At 39.8% G+C, this 22,563-nt stretch overlaps 1 protein-coding gene across 1 annotated transcript in view; it reads right to left on the minus strand.

Annotated features, from left to right (window-relative positions):
* Positions 1-21,865, minus strand: part of LOC135476915 (atrial natriuretic peptide receptor 1-like) — a 44,328-nt gene extending 22,463 nt beyond the window's left edge. The window contains 8 exon segments of the mRNA XM_064757061.1: positions 4,832-4,940; positions 5,114-5,202; positions 11,213-11,304; positions 12,652-12,787; positions 13,557-13,691; positions 14,497-14,657; positions 16,823-17,179; positions 21,712-21,865. Of these exon segments, the coding sequence (XP_064613131.1) occupies positions 4,832-4,940; positions 5,114-5,202; positions 11,213-11,304; positions 12,652-12,787; positions 13,557-13,691; positions 14,497-14,657; positions 16,823-17,179; positions 21,712-21,865 (1,233 nt within the window).
* Positions 21,866-22,563: the final 698 nt, after the last annotated feature.

Raw genomic sequence — 22,563 nt, forward strand, 5'->3', positions numbered from 1 at the left:
CCTCCCTCTAAAAGATATAATGTTTATAACACGGACCACTAGCTAAATCTGGACACCAATCCTTTATAAAGGAACACTCGCAATCATGTTGCTATACTGCCTGTAGGATAAATTGTTTTTGCCCTGTCGAGGCGCACATCATTCATTAGGAATGGAGCCGTCAAAGTAAATCAATATCTGTATGTGTGTATATATGTATGCATGTTTCTAACACTCCAGACATCATACTCCCTTAGGCCCATAACTGTCGATCGCAGGAATGGCTGTAAAGAAAAGCGAAGCACAGTCACGCAAAAAGTGTTCTTTAAAGTTTGCCTTAATTGTCTGAGAACTGAGGATCCACTGAAAGCTTGTGAATTCCGGTGTGTGACAATCTAGTAATTTATTTATTTATTTGATTAAAGGTTAGTGCAGCTGTCAAGAATACTTCGTTTAGTCGATTTTCGAAGCCAAGAAAGCCACCAGCCTTCATCAGGTATAAATCAATGATCAGGCAAAGTCATTCATCATAAGAAAGTTCGATTTCTTACTACGACAGCTAGGGTTATCAGGTTTGTGGCAATATCTAGACACAATATAGAACATCATACACCAGAAATTTTTGTGTTAGTTTCTTTTTGGGCTTTAAATTTAAACTTCCATGATTAGTAGGTTCCGGACTTGTTTGAATTGGTTGTATTTTGGCATTAGATTTCAATATAAAAGGCCATATCATTGAGAGTAAAACCAGAACATCGACAACACGCTGGTAAATGGTCACACGCAACCTGCTATATCTAAAGCCGAACACGTCTATGTCACTTAACATATATCGAGCAACATGCCCCTAATAAAACACCCTACTCAAACACACAGCTGCTATATATGTGAATTTTAATGATTTTTTTATTTCGTCTTTGTGAACGATTTCTGCATCATGACTGTGTATAATTCCGCTTAACCCAGGGCTAGGGGCCGTATGTTCATCATGTTGAAGTAGATCACCACGTTGGATATGAACAGTTGCAACCAAAGCTCTGCTGAGATACACATTTTGTTATCGACCACTTATATTATAGCATAGTACACGATTTGAATTTCACTCAGTTGAGTGGAACATACCTTGCGGTTGTCCTATCATTGTACGTATGCAGTCTTTCTAGGGGTTTTCAATCTATGCGTCGAAACAGACAGTCGTAAACCAGTCGTCAAACAAAATGAATGTTCTACGTCAATAACCGCAAGGCCAATACCCAAAACGAAGTTTAGCACAAAATGCCATAGAACTAAGAAAGTATGTTAAGTACGAAAATAGTACGGAATCAAAGTATTCGACTTACATATCTGTCAGATTATCTATAACATTACGTCTGTATACTTCCAGTTAGATGTAACAAAGCTTTTGTTAATTTTCTGCCAACAATCTATCAAAGTTGCATCCAACTTCAAAGAGAACAAGCAGCAGATTTGATCACTTCCATGTGTTCATTCCATAAACCTTTCTGAGACAGAATTACACGAAGGAATAAGTGATGTCATTAGATTTAAACAGCGGGGTTTGTACTGGACGGATAGGTTGGCGGAAGCATTACAATTAACCACTCGCTTGTCAAACCAATTGTCTATCGGCTGCGATATGACGTACTGTTTCCATAATATCATCGGGTTTATCGTTTATATATAAGAAAGATAAAAATGGACCGAAAACAGAACCCTGCGGACCACCCGTATCCGCACACCCGACATGACTTGCAAATATTAACAAACAGCGTACTGTCGGCCAACATCTCAAATTAGGTTGTGTGAGATTAGTTTTATTTAGAAACCCTTTGAGCCAAATGCTGTTGGAAACTGTTCATTTGTAACACAAAAGACAAAAATATTTCCTGTCCTTTATCAAGCGATTGAGGTACATCAAACATATATCTGTAATTCTCCAGGATCTAGTGATTTCTTGTCATCTAAGTTATCAAGTAGGTCATGACATTCCTGACACTCATGACACTCATGACACTCATGACACCCATGACACCCATGACACCCATGGACGAGTTTTATTTGTTAAAAAGTTACTATTGTTATGTAACATAGTAGTGAACATTTTATAATTATTAGATTGATTTTTTAAATAAAAATGCTGCTAGTTTCCACCAGTGTTGATCACGGGTCAGTTTTAGAGCTGGCAATACTTTTCATTATCTGTAGAGAATACAGGGGACGAGTTCACAAAGACATTTTCTTTGGCACAGTGCTTTATTTTTGGTTTTGGAAGTTTAAATTTTGACACAATTGTCTTTAGAAAACTCTGATAATGTCGTCACAAATTTTATTCACAGGGCTCAAAAATAAGCTCTAAAATCATATTTCAAATTTTGACTTAAGTCTAAACTGGCTTTGTGGTATCGGTCATAGATATTTAACCTGTTGCACTAAGTTAGTGACTTTCTTACACTATCATTTACCTTTGTTAATGTTTAAGATTTTTTTCGACTTTCAACTCCGTATGTCACGTTATGATTTATTTCAGACGTTATCCTACTTTTTTCAACATGATTAATTTATACCTTTTATACCATTGTAATTTGGTAATAACCATTCATGAAACATTTATTCCAATAACTATGTTACGGCGGCCATATTTGAGATCCAGCGAAACACCACATGCATTCATTCATTTATATTACAAAACCGGAGAGTGATAAACTTTCTCTTAATACCACACAATATACTTTGTCATAATTCCATATCAGTAGTTTATATTATAATTCTTTTAATAATTAGGATAGATATTAGTAGAACAGAAAGCAAAAACAAAATTAATTCTCTGTTAGTTTTTTTTCTGAAAGTGAAGATACCTATATGTTGTTCACTAGATAAATTAACCATGTGAGAAAAGAAAACATTGTATTCCTCATACAATTACATGTAAATTGACTGGTAGGAGCAGACAAGATGTCACACAAAATTAGAAAAATTACAGTAATCTTTCTTTTTCCGAACACTAGATTTAATCGTTACGTTCGCCGGACAATGATCGCTTCAGAAGTTTAAAAGTACCCCAGACTATAAGATATTATACCAAATGTTCGTGTACTTGCGTTGGAATATTAAAACTGCAGCAAGTAATGGCATAGACAGAGGTCTTGTCGCGCCAACATCGTCGAAACTTAGACGTGATATTCAACATTTGAGATGAATGGGTGTCCTGTCTGAGAGGTTTTCCTTAACGTCTATCTCAGATATAATACCGTACCTTGGCCTCAATTATAATCCACCACTGTCACAATGTTGTCATACACAGTTTCCCTGGAATGTCTAATAGCGTGTTTGACGATCTATATAAATCGCAAATAAAGTTTCCAGATGAACTTAGTTTCGCTTCTTTGTACGGGGATTTGTAAATTTAACCTCAACCCCAACCCTTCTTTTCAAGCTTGAACTATGTCATACAGAAATGAATGCCAATAACAAGGACTATCCATCTCATTAATCAACGGGCCTCGTATGATAATATCAAAATTATGTAGATGCGCACATCACATTTTGCATTACATTAGCCAGAAGGAGGATGGTGGTTTACAGCTTTAAATGTGCTAACACGGTCCTTATTCATGTATAGACACAGTCCTCAATAACATACGGACAGGGTCCCCACTGATGTGTAGACACGACCCTCAATGTTGTATAGACACGGTCCTCATTAATGTATAGACAAACTTATACTCCAGCAAGCTTGTGAGAAGCTGACGGCTCTAGATGAACTCCATCCTTTTTCCACAGGAAACCAGTTTTACAAAAATATGTCTATTAGTTTGTCCAAGGAAGTTAGCGATGTCATTAAGTAAATGTGACACCAACATGGACTAGGCGACAGATTGCGAGATCAGTTGTTTCGTTTGACAAACGGGTGACACCTAAAAGGATTAAATGTACCTTACAGACTCGAAATGGTACATCTTATCTGGATTTGTATTTGTACAAAGACCAAACGCTTTCCCATCACGTCGACTTCACCACATGAGGAATAGTTTTAATCTGGCAATTGTAACTTATCCTTACTTGGATAGCAATATTGTTCACTCAGTTTCTTAGGTCTTACAAATAAGTAATGTCATGTAATGTAATGCTTTATTTGTTTAACGGTAATTCCCCACAGCCCAATGGCCACTCAGGGGTCTCCTCGAAAAAATATAACATATGTATTGGACACGACAAGGAATTGGTTACAAACATAAATGAAAAGAAATGATGCAGATAGATAATAGCCACGCATGCCTAAAAATTTGTCTGAATGCAAATTTGTTGTTCAGTCCAAACACGTGCATTTAATATGAATTACTGTTCCTGAATACATTAAAAATAGAAATATGATCAAAATCCAGGTTGAACATATTTGTTAGCTAAAAAGTCCAAATTATAGTGCAAGTGTATTCACTAAACAAGTGTTATATTCTCATTTCTAACATTATTACACGAAGACGATATAAACCAAGATGTGGTACCAAATACCAATCATATAAAAATATTTCAAGTGTCCTTTTCTCTTTAAAGAAAAATGGAGAAAAAAAGTCACGCTGACAACTAACTTATCGCACCCTTTGAATTTTAAAGTTTTCTTCGCCTTTAACTTTATAAGACATGAGGATGGTTACACCGAACAGGGCCCATTGACATTTACTGATTTACAAACCCTTTGGATAAAGCTTGACACAAATTACAGGATTACCGTTAACACGGGGATATTCTATCAGGACAATCACAGCAGAAAGATGAAGTCGGAGATGAGATATCTATTTGAGTAAATTAATCCAGGTTTCGCCCGCCGAGGTCTGGTTGAGAAATAACTACTTACCCTAGATGTTGACAACAGAGAGCGGACAACGCTCTTGTTGTGCATATGGATGTCTTCGTACTTAATCTTCCACCAATTACTCTCTAAATCCGATTCCAGTTTCATCCGCCTGCGACATGAAGAAAACAGATAAAAAAGACTTTTCCGACGTCAAATTCTATATTTATAAAACGCGATACACATGTATCTAACAATTTATCTGACTGGTTGTATAGACTTATTGTACTGTCCTAATATTTACAAGGCATTAAGGTACATCAGGTATAAATGATATGCACTTACCAAAGTAAGACATTTAATGGGGCGAACTGATAATACGTGATTTTGTTCAGAAGACGGCACACAGAAGATTGTTCGGAACACAAACAAATCTGCACAAGTTAACAAACGCATGGCCAAACAGCAACCCAAAGCAAACTTCATCCAAAGTGCGGAAACAAAATTTACTGATTAACATAAACCATATCAAATACAGTGATGATTTTTTAATCAACAACAGTACAAAGGAGTTGTACATATATCTAGGAGTTCGTTGTAAAACAATCAAGCTTCCGTACAGCTTTATTTTCCTTAACATATGGCTTGCAGAAAATACTAGAAGGTTCTTTCCTGAAAAAAGTGCGTTTGGATGTCACAGATGTATACGTGTAACTGGTTGGGCTATGGATGGTTCTTTCCTGGAAACCATTGCTCATGGGAGAAGAGAGTTTGAATGTTACAGATATATACGTGTAACTGTTTGGGCTATGGATGGTTCTTTCCTGGAAACCATTGCCCATGGGAGAAGGGCGTTTGAATGTTACAGATGTATACGTGTAACTGGTTGGGCTATGGATGGTTCTTTCCTGGAAACCATTGCTCATGGGAGAAGGGCGTCTGAATGCGACAGATGTATACGTGTAACTGGTTGGGCTATGGATGGTTCTTCCTGAAAACCATTGCTCATGGGAGAAGGGCGTTTGAATGTCATAGATGTATATGTGTAACTGGTTGGGCTATGGATGATTCTTTCCTGAAAACCATTGCTCATGGGAGAAGGGCGTTTGAATGTCATAGATGTATATGTGTAACTGGTTGGCCTATGGATGATTCTTTCCTGAAAACCATTGCTCATGGGAGAAGGGCGTTTGAATGTCAGAGATGTATATGTGTAACTGGTTGGGCTATGGATGGTTCTTCCTGAAAACCATTGCTCATGGGAGAAGGGCGTTTGAATGTCAGAGATGTATATGTGTAACTGGTTGGGCTATGGATGGTTCTTCCTGAAAACCATTGCTCATGGGAGAAGGGCGTTTGAATGTCAGAGATGTATATGTGTAACTGGTTGGCCTATGGATGATTCTTTCCTGAAAACCATTGCTCATGGGAGAAGGGCGTTTGAATGTCAGAGATGTATATGTGTAACTGGTTGGGCTATGGATGGTTCTTCCTGAAAACCATTGCTCATGGGAGAAGGGCGTTTGAATGTCAGAGATGTATATGTGTAACTGGTTGGCCTATGGATGATTCTTTCCTGAAAACCATTGCTCATGGGAGAAGGGCGTTTGAATGTCAGAGATGTATATGTGTAACTGGTTGGGCTATGGATGGTTCTTCCTGAAAACCATTGCTCATGGGAGAAGGGCGTTTGAATGTCAGAGATGTATATGTGTAACTGGTTGGCCTATGGATGATTCTTTCCTGAAAACCATTGCTCATGGGAGAAGGGCGTTTGAATGTCAGAGATGTATATGTGTAACTGGTTGGCCTATGGATGGTTCTTTCCTGAAAACCATTGCTCATGGGAGAAGGGCGTTTGAATGTCAGAGATGTATATGTGTAACTGGTTGGGCTATGGATGGTTCTTCCTGAAAACCATTGCTCATGGGAGAAGGGCGTTTGAATGTCAGAGATGTATATGTGTAACTGGTTGGGCTATGGATGGTTCTTCCTGAAAACCATTGCTCATGGGAGAAGGGCGTTTGAATGTCAGAGATGTATATGTGTAACTGGTTGGCCTATGGATGATTCTTTCCTGAAAACCATTGCTCATGGGAGAAGGGCGTTTGAATGTCAGAGATGTATATGTGTAACTGGTTGGCCTATGGATGGTTCTTTCCTGAAAACCATTGCTCATGGGAAAAGTACGTCTGAATGTCACAGATGTATACGTGTAACTGGTTGGGCTACAGTTCAAGGGTTTTGGGGGAGTTTCCAGCCTGCTGTATTGGCCGTGTATTCCCAGGTTCTTCCCGGTTCCACCACAATTATCAATTATGCAATTAACAATTAGGTGTTAATTGCACAAGGGATCGTAATCCAAAGTTGATTGTAAATAACTAAGACCTTGCACAAAGGGATTGTAAGCTACGATGGCTGTAACTTACAATCAGAAATTACAATCGGGTCGACACTGTTGTAAAATTTACAATCGCCACAAAATTAATGCTAAGTACAGATACTTGCATTAGGTGGAATGCAGTTAGTACTTTTCGACTTGATTTGCAAAAATGTTGTTGTTAGTTGCTGAATCATTTTCATGTAAAACTCTTTTGAAAATGAAATTATTCACCAGTATATTGTCCATTTGCGTATGCCACCTTTATGTTCGAGTCAAATTGGTCTACGATCGCTTTGGTCTAACTTAAAAAGTTTTAAACCACTTTACAATTTCTTTGTGCAAGCGGCGCAATTCATTTTTACTATCATTTGTAAACCCATTTTTAGGGTCTACAATCGACTGTATCAATAGTCTCTTTGTGCTACCAGGCCCTGGTTGATACCATTTACAGTTCAGAAACATATTCATTAATATACTATTTTAAAAACACACCGATAACAAAATTAGTATCAACATTTATGAATACTAGAGATATCGGACTCTCTCGCGTGAGCGAGAATCAATGCCAAGGAGGAAACTGAACAAAAACTTGAAAGGATGAAATTACCTGTAGACGAGTAAGCCGACCAGTATGATAACGATGATGATACCACCAAAGGCCAGCGTAATTATTCCATACGTGGGAAATGCTTCCAGGTGTAAAAGAAATCAGAAATAAATAATACAAGAAATAATAGCCAAGGGTAATAAAAAATCTAGAATGTAGCTTGTGATGTAGCAATGGTCTTGAATTCAAGCATGCCAAATGGCAGCACGTATGCAGATTTACATCAATATAACGACACTCTAAAATCTAATCTGCTAAATGGACAGAACACTATGTTTTCTGAATGATCAGAGAATAGAACATGCTTGTATAATGTATATAAGATGTATAAAATATATTGTGTTATACACACGTCAGACTTGTGTATTATGTTGCATGAGCCTAATATATTAAAACATCAATCAAAAAAGATAAAATAGTACGTTTAACTTAACAGAATAGTTTTATAGTTTTTCATGGGCTGCAGCAATACCAGCATCGTCGCTGTTATCAACAACTCCCTTAGGCATACACTTCCCCTAAGGGAACCCTATAACGCTATGACTCTGGAGCCAAAATTTATAAATTATGGCTGCCACACAAAAGACCGATTGTAAGCAATCAAAAATCTGTTATTATTATTCTGTCCGTCTAGCCCGAAGAAATAGTCTTCGAATACCGCATAGCAGATTATTAAAACGATTAGCTCCCAGTAAAGTAACTTTACACAAGCAAGGAGCAATGAGATAACAAGAACAAACAAAGTCAATGACCGTACCGTCATCTCTTTCGTAAACATAGATACTAACAGAGCCAGTGGCAAGTAAACCGTACCGGGCGTGACAGGTGATGGCGTCTACCACATGACGGAAGCACATTTCACGTAATACAGTTGTGTCGGCAAGGTACCAGTCATAATAAAGAAGTACCTTTGGCGCCTAAATGGCAACTCGGGTCTAAACTGGACTGGCGATTGTTCTGTAGTAATATACAAGTAGTACGTAACTAATTTTCTCACAAAACGTCATCTCAAAAGTAGCTATGATAAGCAAACTATGTAGTTTAAAAGATTACTAATTTGTTGGCTATTATGTTCTCCGCTTTCATTGACTTTTCGGGGAGAGCACTTCACGCTTTCTTTCATTGACATTTTCACAGACTCGCAGAAGATATAAGCCATTTTGGTTAATGTGACACAGATATCCACAACCTGACGGGATTAGCCAGTACATACGTGGTAACCTCTCCTGATAACTGTGTATGATAGAGAGATAGTACACGTTACATTAACCATAGTAAACACATCGCAAACAAAAGCAAACATGGGTGTGGTTTCAATGCCACCAAGAGTATGCCCTGAGGCTTCTCAAAATACCCAATGAGCTGATTTGTTTGAACAAGCCAATCTGATTGTAAATGGCTGTGAATTGTTATGAGCTCAGGTTATGAAAGGCTCGATAAAACGTGGAGATCAACAATATCCTGTTTTCAAGAGTACAGCCAAACAACGCTGCCAACGGGCAGTTATACATGCCTACTGTCCATATATCACAGCCATCATGCAGCTATACTGGCAGTTATACGTGCCTACTGTCCATATATCACAGCCATCATGCAGCTATACTGGCAGTTATACATGCCTACTGTCCATATATCACAGCCGTCATGCAGCTATACTGGCAGTTATACATGCCTACTGTCCATATATCCCAGCCGTCATGCAGCTATACTGGCAGTTATACATGTCTACTGCCATGATCAAGGGCCAATTATGGATGTCTATTGTCCAAACGTCACGGCCAGGGGCCGACTACTGACCAAACATCACGGCCAAGGGCCAGTTATACATGCCTACTGTCCAAACATCAAGGCCAGGGGCCAGTTATACATGCCTACTGTCCAAACATCACGGCCAGGGGCCAGTTATACATGCCTACCGACCAAACATCACGGCCAGGGGCCAGTTATACATGCCTACTGTCCAAACTTCACGGCAAAGGGTCAGATATACATGCCTACTGTCCAAACATCATGGCCACCAGTCAGTTAAACATCCCCACTGTCCAAGCGCCAGTAATATACCTACTGTCCAAGTAGCACGGCCAAAGGCCAGTCATGCATGCCTTCTGACCAAACATCACGGCCAAGGGCCAGTTATACATTGGAAATTTCCATGCCCACTGTCCAGACATCATGCCCATCAGGCAGTAATATATGTCTACTGTCCAAACATCACGGCCAATAGCAATTTTTCACGCATCGGTTTGCTTAGACATTGGCCAACGGCCAGTTATGATTGCCTATTGTTCAGACATCATGGCCATCGGTTAGCTAAAGATGTCTACTGGCCAAACATCACGGCCATCAAGCAGTTATACATGTTTCTGTCCAGACATCACCACCAAAAGGGAACCACACAATAATTGCTGATTCCAAATCTGATTTGGCTTTAATCGGGCAATTTGACAATGCACTTTTCAATTCCCTCCCACCATAATGCTGGTCGTCGTCGAATAAGTGAAATGTTCTTGAGTACAGCATAAAACATCAATCAAATCAATAAATAATGTAATATTATATCGATGATCCGAAAACCTATTTCAGAAATAAATTGATAAGTATAGCAAAATGAAACACCTATAAATCGAATCATAAGATTATTGATGAGTACTCACAATAAGGGTTACATTTGGGGGCGTCTCCTAGGAAACCACAGCTAGGTATATCGGGAGGGGCTCCAGCGTTGTTAGGCCAATGGATTGGTGAATCTTTAATAAACCGAAACTGGCGTATTGATCCAAAATAGTTCCCTACGACCTACAAGAAAAATAAATGCATTTTAATTGTTTTCGATCCCGAACGAGGTAAATCGATGTGTTATATGTTGTTATTGGAGAAAAGAATTTAAGATAATAGAAACAATCATATCAAACAATGTAGGGGCCCCCATGGCTCAGTTGGTTAGGACGCAGCGTAATGACCCGGGAGTCTCTCACCAATGCAGTCGCTGTGAGTTCAAGTCCAGCTCATGCTGGCTTCCTCTCCGGCCATACGTGGGAAGGTCTACAGCCTGCAGATGATCGTTGGTTTCCCCCGGGCTCTGCCCGATTTTCTCCCACCACAATGCTGGCCCCCGTCGTATAAGTGAAGTATTTTTGAGTACGGAGTAAAACAAAGATCAAATCATTAAACAAAAAAATCAAACAATGTAAACTTTAAACCCATGTCTACCTGGTCTATAGAAATCAACAGAGTTTCGTTGACACCAACGACACTGAGCGCCTGAATTTTAACAGCTGGCCTCAAGTTTTTTGCAGTTATGAGCCGAGTTGTGATGCGATGGTTGCCAGACCTCATCGCACTAATCATAGAGAAATGTTCTTGTGCAGGGCGGTAAGACTTCAGTCACTCTGAAGTTTGAATTAATCAGTGTGATGATTGAGTTTTGTACCACACAAAACAATGATCTACTCACCCGGAACTCCCCTGTAGCTGGATCCATGTCCAACAAGGAAAAGTCCGTCTCCCGATCTCCGTTTTCATCTATCGCAATTCGACCGGACATTCCTGGAAAGATTTAGATGAAGATTTTTAATCCACTGTAATGGTGGTCAGTAAAAAGAAGTTTCCGAGGTCATTTTAATTATTTATTTCATTGGTGTTTAACGCCGTGCCCAAGAATATTTCACTTATACGGCGGCGGCCAGCATTGTGGTGGGAAGAAAGCGGGCAGAGCCCGGGGGAATTTCCCCAGCCATCCGCAGGTTGCTGAAAGATCTTCCCACATGCACCGAGGTCAAGGGGAGCAAAAAAGTCACATGAAGTGCACTAGCAAACATAAGACCTAGATTTTGAAATAGATTTCTTTGTTTGCTGGATGTTTTGTACGCTGTACAAAGTTTTCCTCTTGGTGATGATGGTGTTTGTAGGTGGTGTAAACGACTCCATCTCATTTGTTATTTGATGACAAACCTCACCGGTATATATATTACTAGAAATCAAGGGATATTTATCGTTTAAAAATATATTTTTACGGCTGGTCAGTACGAACCTGGGCGGTAATGGGTTACCTGATATCCACCCAGCATAAGTATAAATGAAATATTCGTGAGTACGGCGTAAACCACCAATCAAATAAATAAATAAATAAATAAATAAATGGATAATCATGGTTCCATAACTGGAAACATGCAAAGTGACTTGTGAAAACAGGTGGCTGAGTAAACGACATCTCATATGAAAGGCTTTACATGTACAGGACTTTCACATCGGCTTGTTTTATACGTGCATATCTAATCAAGTCTCAGCGCTTTTCGAGTGTGAAATAATTACGACCACAGTTCTTCGATTGTCTCGCCGACGTAAAAGTCTAGAAAACACGATTAGTGATGATATCGGGGAGGGGGGGTGTAATTTTACTTCCCTCTTTAGCGTTTTAGCTTTGCACCTTTCACTTTTGTCGTTTGAATTTAACCGGCAGCCATCTCCATGTAGCTGGCAAACCTCGTCAGCTAAAGAAGAAAGTGAACTAGGCAGAGTTGGATTTGCGCACACGACATCAATCGCCACGGACTTTACATTACTCCTGTTCAAACACCACGGCCACCTCCAGTTTTACATACTACTGCCCAGACATCACGGCCAACGGCCAGTGTTTATGCCTTCTGTCCAAACATCACGGCCAACGGCTAGGTTTACATGCCTACTACCCAGGCTTCTCGGCCAACGGCCATGCAGTTATACATGCCTAAACGCCTCTCGGACGAGGAAACTTCCGACAGAAGCTACCTTCAGCATGGGAATGGTTTTTACCTAAACCATGATGTCAGTTCTGCTAAAAACACCACAGAGGAGACAAATGATTCACACAGTCTTGTGTCATATAGATCTATCCTGTTCTTTATTTGAGCCTACCCTCAAAAGTCGAGTTCCACATACGATGTGTGATGGCCAATCCGTCATAGGGATCTCCTCCCTCCGCTAAGGTTTGGTTCAAAACCTCAGCATATACCAAGAACGCGTCGTAAAATCCCACTATAAAGTTATTCACCTGAATAAAAGATAAATATTGAAATATTGTATTACTCTTAATGGCTTATACGGCTGCATTCCTTTCTCCGCTAGAACATAAGTACAGTGTTTTAAATACAGTAAACCGGGGTTGTGTTCGACGCACCAAAAGGAATTTTCAATTACGACATTTCATGACATTTTGAATGCAGTTTAGTAAATTGGGATGCATAGATTAGCGTAAAAACTTGATTTGACTTATAGAGTAATGGGTGGGTTGACCAGCTAGAAACTGAAGTTATTCACTGAGCAAATCAGTGCTGCTTTGTTGCATTCAGGATTTGATTTCAAATGAAGGCTGGAAATGTTGCAGGAAGAATCGTTGTTCGTTTAAATACGTAAATTGATTACCTATAAGATTACCTCAAAAGTTATTACGAGAAAAGATGTATTCTTTCCCAAAAAAGAAACGCAGTGGTGGGGACACGAGACCCTGAGGCACCCTCTTGTGGCGAGTTATAAACGCTGGATTAGATCCTTTCGCTTATTTAATGATTATTTGTATTCTCACGTTCTCGTTGTCTAACTTGACTGAAAATTACAGCTTATTAGATTAATTATATAATATGCCGCTGTGCTATAATGTAACCTGTCCTTCCACAGACCATCATATACGTCTGAAGTAAAATGACAGAGCGTGATAAAGTAAAAACTAAACAGAAATCATACGAGGCCCTCGGAAATGGGAGTACTGGTGGTAGGAAAGATCAAAGTCCTCCGAGACAATTCTTTCAGGCTACACAACCTACCTCAGCTGGGCCGTAGTCATAATTATAGTTAACAAGAGCCCTGCGCCTCACTTCCTGTGTGAAATTATAAAACTCTTGGCTGCTGGGTTTCATCAGCGTCACGGTAATCACAGAGTGGTAAGCCTCCCGTGCGGCCTGTGGGTCAAGAGGAAATAAGGTATGTCAATTGCTCTCTGTCAAAAGATATTTGGGGATAAAAGCAATAGAGTCTGTGACAGCCCAGACATCATGCAAACTTCCTGAAAGATTGTACACATGTGTGTGATACCAGATATCATGGAAGGGCTAAAACGGAAAACCGATTGAACGTTTAAGCCTGATGTACACGCTTGCGTGCATGAAAAATGTTTCCATGACGAGTTATAACAGAAACATGTCTTCCCAGACCATACGAAGAAATGGCGTACCAGTTTGTGGAACAACCAAACTCTTCTAAAGTTAAGTGTGTGTGTTGATGAGAGAGAGAGACAGGGTTTTTTCACGTTTACCTTGAAGGAGTATACAATATGGACGGTGTTGTTATTACGTATATGATATAACGCCAATAGTAAAATGGCAGTAAGCCCTTTGGGTGTTTATGTCATAAATACCTCATAAATAATTATTTATAACATTTCTGACAATTTCAAAACATATCAGAGTGCTATAAATCCAAACGTCGAGTCCGACATTCGTTTTCCACTTATGAACCATAAACTGACGTTTCAAGTCGACAATCGCAAGACGCATTGAATGTATTTATTGGTGTTGGTGTTTGGTTGGTGTTTTACGCCGTACTGAAGCTTCCACCATCATGACGTCGGCCAGAATTATGGTGGGAGGAAGCCGGGCAGAACTCGGGGGAAACTCCAAGATCCATTGGGTGCGCAGTTGGCACACACAGGAATACGCATGCGCCAGTGCATACAACAGCATATGGAGATGTTTTATGAAAGTTTACCTCGTCCAGGGAGTCATTTCGATACCACGAGGGATTGCCCACGTCGTCTCCATCAAACAACCGAATGAATATAAAACAGTACTCTCCATTGGTCATCTGTTTTTCCCGCGCCAATAACATCAGCTGTCTCATTGTGTCTCCATGTGAGGCCATGACAAAAACTACAATGAAAATAGAATAACTTATGTCAATTGCTCCCTGTCAAAAGCTATTATGTATTTTATTTGTATCTGAAAGCATACTTATAAATATCTCATTTACATAATATCAAAGACTACAGCACAGAGAATAAAGCAGCGACGACAGGGTGATAGGTGACAAATGGTCACGCGTAACCGATGAAATGCAGCCTCTTGTCAGTTTACCTATGTGAGAGTTTTATTCTAACTGGTCGTGCATCGGTTAAATGATAGCAAATTACACACAAATGACGGTAGATAGGGATGTGTGCATCAACGTAAAAGATGACATGTATTCCATAATCTGGTGGAAATACAAATTTGAGTTTGAGCAATACTAAAGACCTCCGGGAAGCGGTGATGGGGTTAGTTTCACCAATACCAAATGCCCAAGGGAAGTAATAGGTAATTTTAAGCAATAGTAAATACACAAACTCGAAATTACTCGATTACAGTGACATTTGTGGTGAGCTGACAGAAAAAAAACGTAATTTAAACGCACAACTACAACCTTATTGCCGTTGGAATGTATTTGGCTGGAAGGCCAGGACAACTTTCAACAGACACATGCACAAGAGTATTAAATGGGGCAATCTCTGGCTTTGGTTTTGGGCTCTCAATGGGCGAAAAAGATCTTTAGACAAGTAAACACCAAGGCAATCTTAGACTTGGTTTATGTTTTGAGAAGACTGCATTGTGTCTTGGCGTCATCGCATTACCTTCCCTTTCCGATGACGTTTAGATAAAAGAAATCTGTTTCCATAGTTGGAATCAAAAATATCTTAAGCCTGTACACACGGTAAGAAAATATTTCTCTTTCGTAAATAAATTATGTGCACAGGGTAAACAGACAAAAGGCGATGATGTACTTTTTTTAAAAGAACAATCTTCGATATCTATTCATATCTTTGCGGCAGACGATCTTGAAAAAGTGTGGTAAAGGGTTTATTTTAGTGCTAAGCCAGGAGATGGGTCGATTCATCTGAATAACCCAGTGCTCATATTTGTCACAAACGAAAGCGTCTTTGTGACATCGAAACAGTTTCTGACACACAACACGTACATTATTCGGATCTCAAAAATGTCTTTGTGACATTCAAACGGTTTTGGGCACATATATTTTCATTGTAGTTCATTTCAAATTCCGTAAGTGAGAAGGTCTGCCAGCAACCTGCGGATGGTCGTGGGTTTCCCCCGGGCTCTGCCCGGTTTCCGCCCACCATAATGCTGGCCGCCGTCGTATAAGTGAAATATTCTTGAGTACGGCGTAAAACACCAATCAAATAAATAAACAAATCAAATTCCGTAAAGATCAAGATGGCTTAAATTGTCGTCTTTCACGATTTTATTCCTCACCTATCGCGTTGCTACTATACTTGTCTGTAAACAATATAATCTAATCAATCTAAAAAGACAAAAATAATCCATTTCATGTAAAAACCTTTCTGAACAGCGTATGAAGGCAGTGAATTTTGAGTGAGTGAGTGAGTGCTCGGGGTTTAACGTCGTGCTCAACAAGTTTTCAGTCATATGACGACGAAGGAGCCCTTAGGGTGTCCTTGTCGCAGGACGGATTTCCACCTCTCTTTATCTAGTGCTGCTTCACTGAGACGACTTACCGAAGGCAAGTAAGCAGCCCCGCCCGAGCCATTATACTGATACTGGTCAACCAGTCGTTGCACTGTCCTCTTCATGCTGAACGCCAAGAGAGGAAGTTAAAACTTCGTCTTTTAAAGTCTTAGGTGTGACTCGACCCAGGATTGATCCTGGATCTACCGCTCTCGAGGCGGACGCACTACCAACTGTTCTATCCGGGACGGTCAGTGAATTTTGAGAGCAATGACCAAGGTCTGGAAATCTCAGAGAGATACACCTATGACTGTTTGCAAATTCAGAGCATTACGTTGCGCTCAAGTATATTTCACTTAAACTATACGGCGGCCAACATGAAGGCGAGGGACACCGGAGAAATTTTTCATTACCACATATATGCACAAGATTTATGTATATGCCAAGAATTTTGTTCCATTTATTTCTTTGAAACTCTTGTCAACGGCTCGTTCTGGAAACAAAACATTTTGAAATTATCAAAGCGAAAATGTGAAGAACACTTAAGGACAAGAATGTACCAAGTGATGAGCACTTACTTCTCGACAAGGAACTTGCTTTGTTAAATATGGCGTTATAGTCTGGGTTTTCGGTGGAGCTGTAAGGGAATTCCTTAGAGTAAAGTCTGTTAATTTCGAAGTCCTTATGTAAGCTGTCCCCAACGATCTTGCTGAATATGTTGTCTAGGTCGTAAATCACAGCCACGTGTTCCCATTTGAAGTAACTGAATAATGTCCGGTAGAATTTCGCAAATTTGCTCATATCGTAGGAGAGTCTCGTAACGGTGTTGTAATCTCTCTTGTTGCTCAGTGAAGACTTTGTTCCTACCGGGGTAATGAGAGGTAAATTCCAAGACGCCGCCATATAACCCAAGATTTCCACAGCAAAACTGCAACCTGAGGAGAAAAAGTAATAAAATTAAACGTCCATGGAATGATTGTAACAGGTCATAGTGTGTACTTGTGGTACCTGCACATCCGTATAATTATATGTACCAGCCGTACACATCATATGACCGGCCCGGATAGCACAGTTGGTAGAGCGTCCGCTTCGGGAGCGGTAGATCCAGGATCAATCCTTGATCGAGTCACACCTAAGACTTTAAAAAAGGAAGTTGTAACTTCCTCGCTTGGCGTTCAGCATGAAGGGGATAGTGCAACGACTGGTTGACCCGTATCAGTATAATGGCTCGGGCGGGGCGGCTTACTTGCCTTCGGTAAGTCGAAAGAGCGGTGGAAATCCGTCCTGCAACAAGGAGGCACATTACACGTACATGCACCCTAATGATTCCTTCGCCGTCATATGACTAAAAAATTGTTGAATACGACGTTAAACCCCAAGCACTCACTCACTTACACATCATATGTAATTTGTTGAGGGTCTCCATGACGGAGTGGTTAGCATGGTTACGCAGCCTAATGGCTCGGTAGACTCTCACCAGTGCGATCGCTGCGGTAGACTCTCACCAGTGCGATCGCTGCTCATGTTGGCTTCGTTTTCAGTTGTACTTGAAAAAATCCCAGCAGTCTGATTGATACACTCGCCAGTGTAGATATGCAAATTCATACACATACTATTTAAAGATTGCCAATTTCGAAAAGGCATCTGCGGAGCCACACGAGAGTAGGGTTCAAAATTAATCTTAATGGAACCGAGTACTATAAAATGACATTTGCTGTAACCAACGTCTATCTAAAACAAATGAATTCCAGATCATAACAGGAATAATGAATTGTCACAATTCTTGAATAAAATAATATAACAAGTAGCATTTCACCTGCGGCTTTCAGACAACCATCTCCAACGTTTTCAGCTAGCTATAAATTTTAACAGAAAACACTGAAGTGAAGTACATATCAGACGAAAGGCCATTAAACAATGTACAACAAAACCGTTCAATTTGTTTTTGTATAGAGTTATTCCAATCCAGCAAAATGTTTTTCAAACATCAGATTCTACAGTGGACTGCAGTGACCTAGAAAATATTAATGACTACATTCAATTTTTTCCTTGAAATTTATTTATCTATTTATTTATTTGATCGCCCTACACAACAATATTTTACTTATAGGACGGCGGCCAGCATTATGGTGGGAAGAAACACCCACGATCATCCGCAATGCTGATATAGTTCGTTTCAAGGTCAGTTCGACGAAAGCATTCATAGATCTGTATTAATTGCAGTCGATGAGTGGTAAGTGGTAAAAGCCTGATGTACTGTTCCAATATATAGTAAGAAAAAGCCATCGTATAGTCAACAGTTTCAAATTCATTTTAGGTTTTTTCAGGTTGAAAAAATTTTTTTTAAAAAGTAAACAAATTTATTTTGTGTACAGTGTTTAATGCTTTTTCATCTGACGTAAGGTCTTTCATCTGGCTATATTCAGACTATGGTACAAGTTCCCAAACTACATTTGCTTCCTTACAGACGTGAAGGATATACTGATGCATAACATGTTCGCCAGATAAATGCAGGACAATAATTCATTAGAAAAATTTTATATCGGAATAACGAGGAAAGGTGTAGAAATGTACATGAATGTATGAAAATGCCACAAATTTTTCAGCTAGTGTTTTTAAAAGCTAGTGCATTGTCCCACTTTGAAGGAAGGCTATGTGCATTACTTGCTATTTACATACTAGAGACAAGCCCCCAGGTGTACAACGACAAAGTAAGAGATGGGCGCTTAGAACAACATCTGCAGCTGCAATAATACGTAATCAAACGTAAGGAAATGTAAAGTATATCTGGACTTTTTACTGCATGTACATGTATAACATGTATGTTCCAACTTGGGACCTCCATGGCTCAGTTGGTTAGCGCGCTAGCGCAGCGTAATTACTCAGGAGCCCCTGACCAATGCGGTCGCTGTGAGTTCAAGTCCAGCTCATGCTGGCTTCCTCTCCCGCCGTACGTGGGAAGGTCCGTCAGCAACCTGTGGATGGTCGTGGGTTTCTCCCGGCTCTTCCCGGTTTCCACCCACTATAATGCTGACCACCGTCGTAAAAGTTAAATATTCTTGAGTACGGCGTAAAACACCAATCAAATAAATATGTTCCAACTGTTAGCATCGGAATCTATGTTTATTTCATAACAGATGTCCACGTCCGTTAGGACCGACTGACGGAATGATTGTTACGTAACACCATATTCAAGAGTTTTTTGCTGAAAAGACCGGTCGTCAATTTATGGGTGAAGAAAAACCAGAGTGGTACGCCATATTAGCGGAAGAAACATGGTTTTCAACGAAGGTCAGACTAAAGCGTTAAACCGTCACACGAATAGAGATTGCAGAGAAGCCACAAATACCCTGCTCAACGCGCAGTGCCACCTCTTCGCTAGGATGGACCATGTGTGTTGTCATGGTGATAATGAAATTAGATATTTATTGTTCCTTGAAACTGTCCTAGGTATACAATGGATAATGAGCATGTTCGGCCAGGATCCCTCTCAAAGCTAAGCACTTATAAATAAAACCACACAGCAGCAATGAATTTTGCAAAATACTCCTACCCTTGCCTCGCGGTACACATACCTCTATGACTATAATGGAGTTATTCCTACATACTAAAATCACTTTCACCTGAATAATAACAATGCTGGTTGGTGCTTTGATTTCAAATATAGCGTGACTTTCTTGGTGTCTGGTGGGGGGGGGGGGATAAGTCTTTGATGATCGCATATAAATGGTTCCTGGGTTACACTGCTCTACGTGATCAGCTATACAGCGTACCATAATATCAGAAGCTGCAATATTAGATCAATGGCTGTGATCAATTGGAGCGCTCAGTAAATTGTTCATATGTAACATTTTACTATTTTTCTCACGTACAATGCTAATCTAATGCTTGCATTTGCTTCACATCTCTGTGTGTTCAGATAAGCTTTCTCGACAGTTGGCTTTGTTCAGTGAGGAATTGCAAATGCTATTTACACATATGATCAGGAAGTTTTTTTTTATTTTGTAATGTTTCAGCGCATTTATCATGCAATAATGCTGGCGTGTGTCCATTCACAGTATTGAAAAAAATCAATATGGTCGTCCGTCTACAGCTTCAGTAGATATTGTTTTGTTCCTCCCATGAACTATTGACTTTTATGTAGTCAAATGTAACGTCAAATTCTTTGTTCACTATGAATTCCTGGTTGTTCGACTAAACGTAAACTGTGGTGGAAACGTTCTGGGCTAGTTAACAACCAGACTTAAGGTTCCGCGAAATGGCATGGTTATTCATAGCTGTTACGCGCGTGCTGTATCCTTGAAACGAGTATTTGATTAACTTTAAACTTACCACGCCAAAATGTGGCTTAACGCACCCAAATGTGGCTGATGGCTTCCATTTTTGATAGTGGCATTCGCGGCCGTGTGGAGAGTCGCTGTTTCATTAAATTCGCGTCCTCCTTGACTTTCCTGCCTCCGCGGAGAGCGCGTGACGCAGGAAGAACGACTGTCATCTCCTTCCGCGCCCGCGTCGCCTTTCGTGGGGCATGAACATCGTAGCCTATGGATGACCACTTACTGCCTCCACACTTGCCGTAGAACGTTTACTAACAATTATCATTCATAGTAGAGTGATAATATCTATCCATAATTAGATAACCCTTTCTGTATTGTCACACTGACATGAAATGTTTTTGATTTTTGGGGGGTTTTTTTGGAAATGCGATTTATAAATCCAATAAATATTACACACTAAGATAATGGGAAATGAGAACGATTTTAAGCACATTTTCTGTCAACACTAAATATTTCTTCGCCAAAATACCTTATACACTCGGAAACATTTTAATTGCAGCTGAGTTTGAATTTTTGACTTAAGTCTTCAGACATCATACATATATGGGCCGTGGTTGGTACTTTAATAAGACTCAATTCCGTGTAACACAAGCATAGCCAGTTATAGTTAGAAAAATATGTAAATATCAGATTATTGAATTACGGTAGAATGTCAGATTACCTAGATATAGGTATTTCAACAGTACAACGCATACGCTGTAATTTACAATTGAGCTTACCTTTAAGATCCTATATCTTTAACAGTACATTTCTGAAGTAGCATCAAAAATATTGTTCTGTCTATGACAAGTATTTGTCATTGACGGGCGTAAATAATGCAGTACTTATTTACGTATCTATCAGCCGGAGAAGAAGCCAGCATGGGCTGGACTTGAACTCACAGTGACCGCATTGGTGAGCGGCTTCTGGGTTACTGCGCCGCCCTGGCACGATAATCTCCTCGACCATGGAAGCCCACAATAATGCAGTATTAAACTAATCGGTAACTACTTTAATGGCTAATAATTTTCTTGAAAAATACTCGGTTCACACGATTTTCTGCTATAGGAACTTAAATCGTCACCATTTTTGAAGAGGGAAATCAAAGTAAAGCCAAATGAAAAGAAACTAATGTTAAAGCTAAAACTTACCCGGCCCAATAAAAGCGGAGATATTGTACGTGGTGTGTAGATCAGCTGCAATGGCTCCCACGCGGTTTCCTTTACAAACATTCCCACCGTTGATGTACTTGTAATCAAATTGCAAATGCTGACCGTACTTTGTTTGCACATCTTCTAATGCCATGTCGGCTACAGAAGCCATGCGGCGATAATCATACGGTACCGACGACTCATTCAGAATTATAGAACATATCACGAATGTTCTGCTGTCTGCGTTAGCGGTAAGCAATAGATGGTTTTCGATCAGAATGAAAGCAATAATTAACATGCCTCCCGTATCTCCATCCCAACCAGCCATCGTATAATTTTTTGGTGACCAGTGGAGCGTGTGAATTCAACATACGCCTCTAACACTGAATCATGGTTATCTCTGTATCTGATGTCTCTACCCAGCCTTATATAGCAGCGGAGCTATTGACGAAAGTAATGATCTTAAAAGTATAAGGTGTCCTTTAGGGCTGGATGGCCTTCGGCAACTTTCGGACAGAACAATACAGCATTCGGGAATTTCCGTGCTCTTCTATACGGGATAAATCTCTTAATTGCATATCCTTGCTTAGTACCGTTTTGATTCGTTCATATAATGGCCAGTGCAATTAGAGCAATTGTGTGCCCTTTTCACATTTAGGCCTAACTATAATTTGTAAGACGATAACTATATATATGTGATGGACAATGTGAAGTTCATATGTGACTGGCATTGATGTTTCAGCTAACTGATGCACGCCATATAAATACGTTTGTTTTACTGTCGCTGATTGTTGCATTCATTCCAACGTACATGTCGGCAATTCGTGTGAATGTCTCTTTATGGTGCTCATC

Source organism: Liolophura sinensis, chromosome 10 (assembly GCF_032854445.1).
Source record: "Liolophura sinensis isolate JHLJ2023 chromosome 10, CUHK_Ljap_v2, whole genome shotgun sequence".
NCBI lineage: Eukaryota > Metazoa > Mollusca > Polyplacophora > Chitonida > Chitonidae > Liolophura > Liolophura sinensis.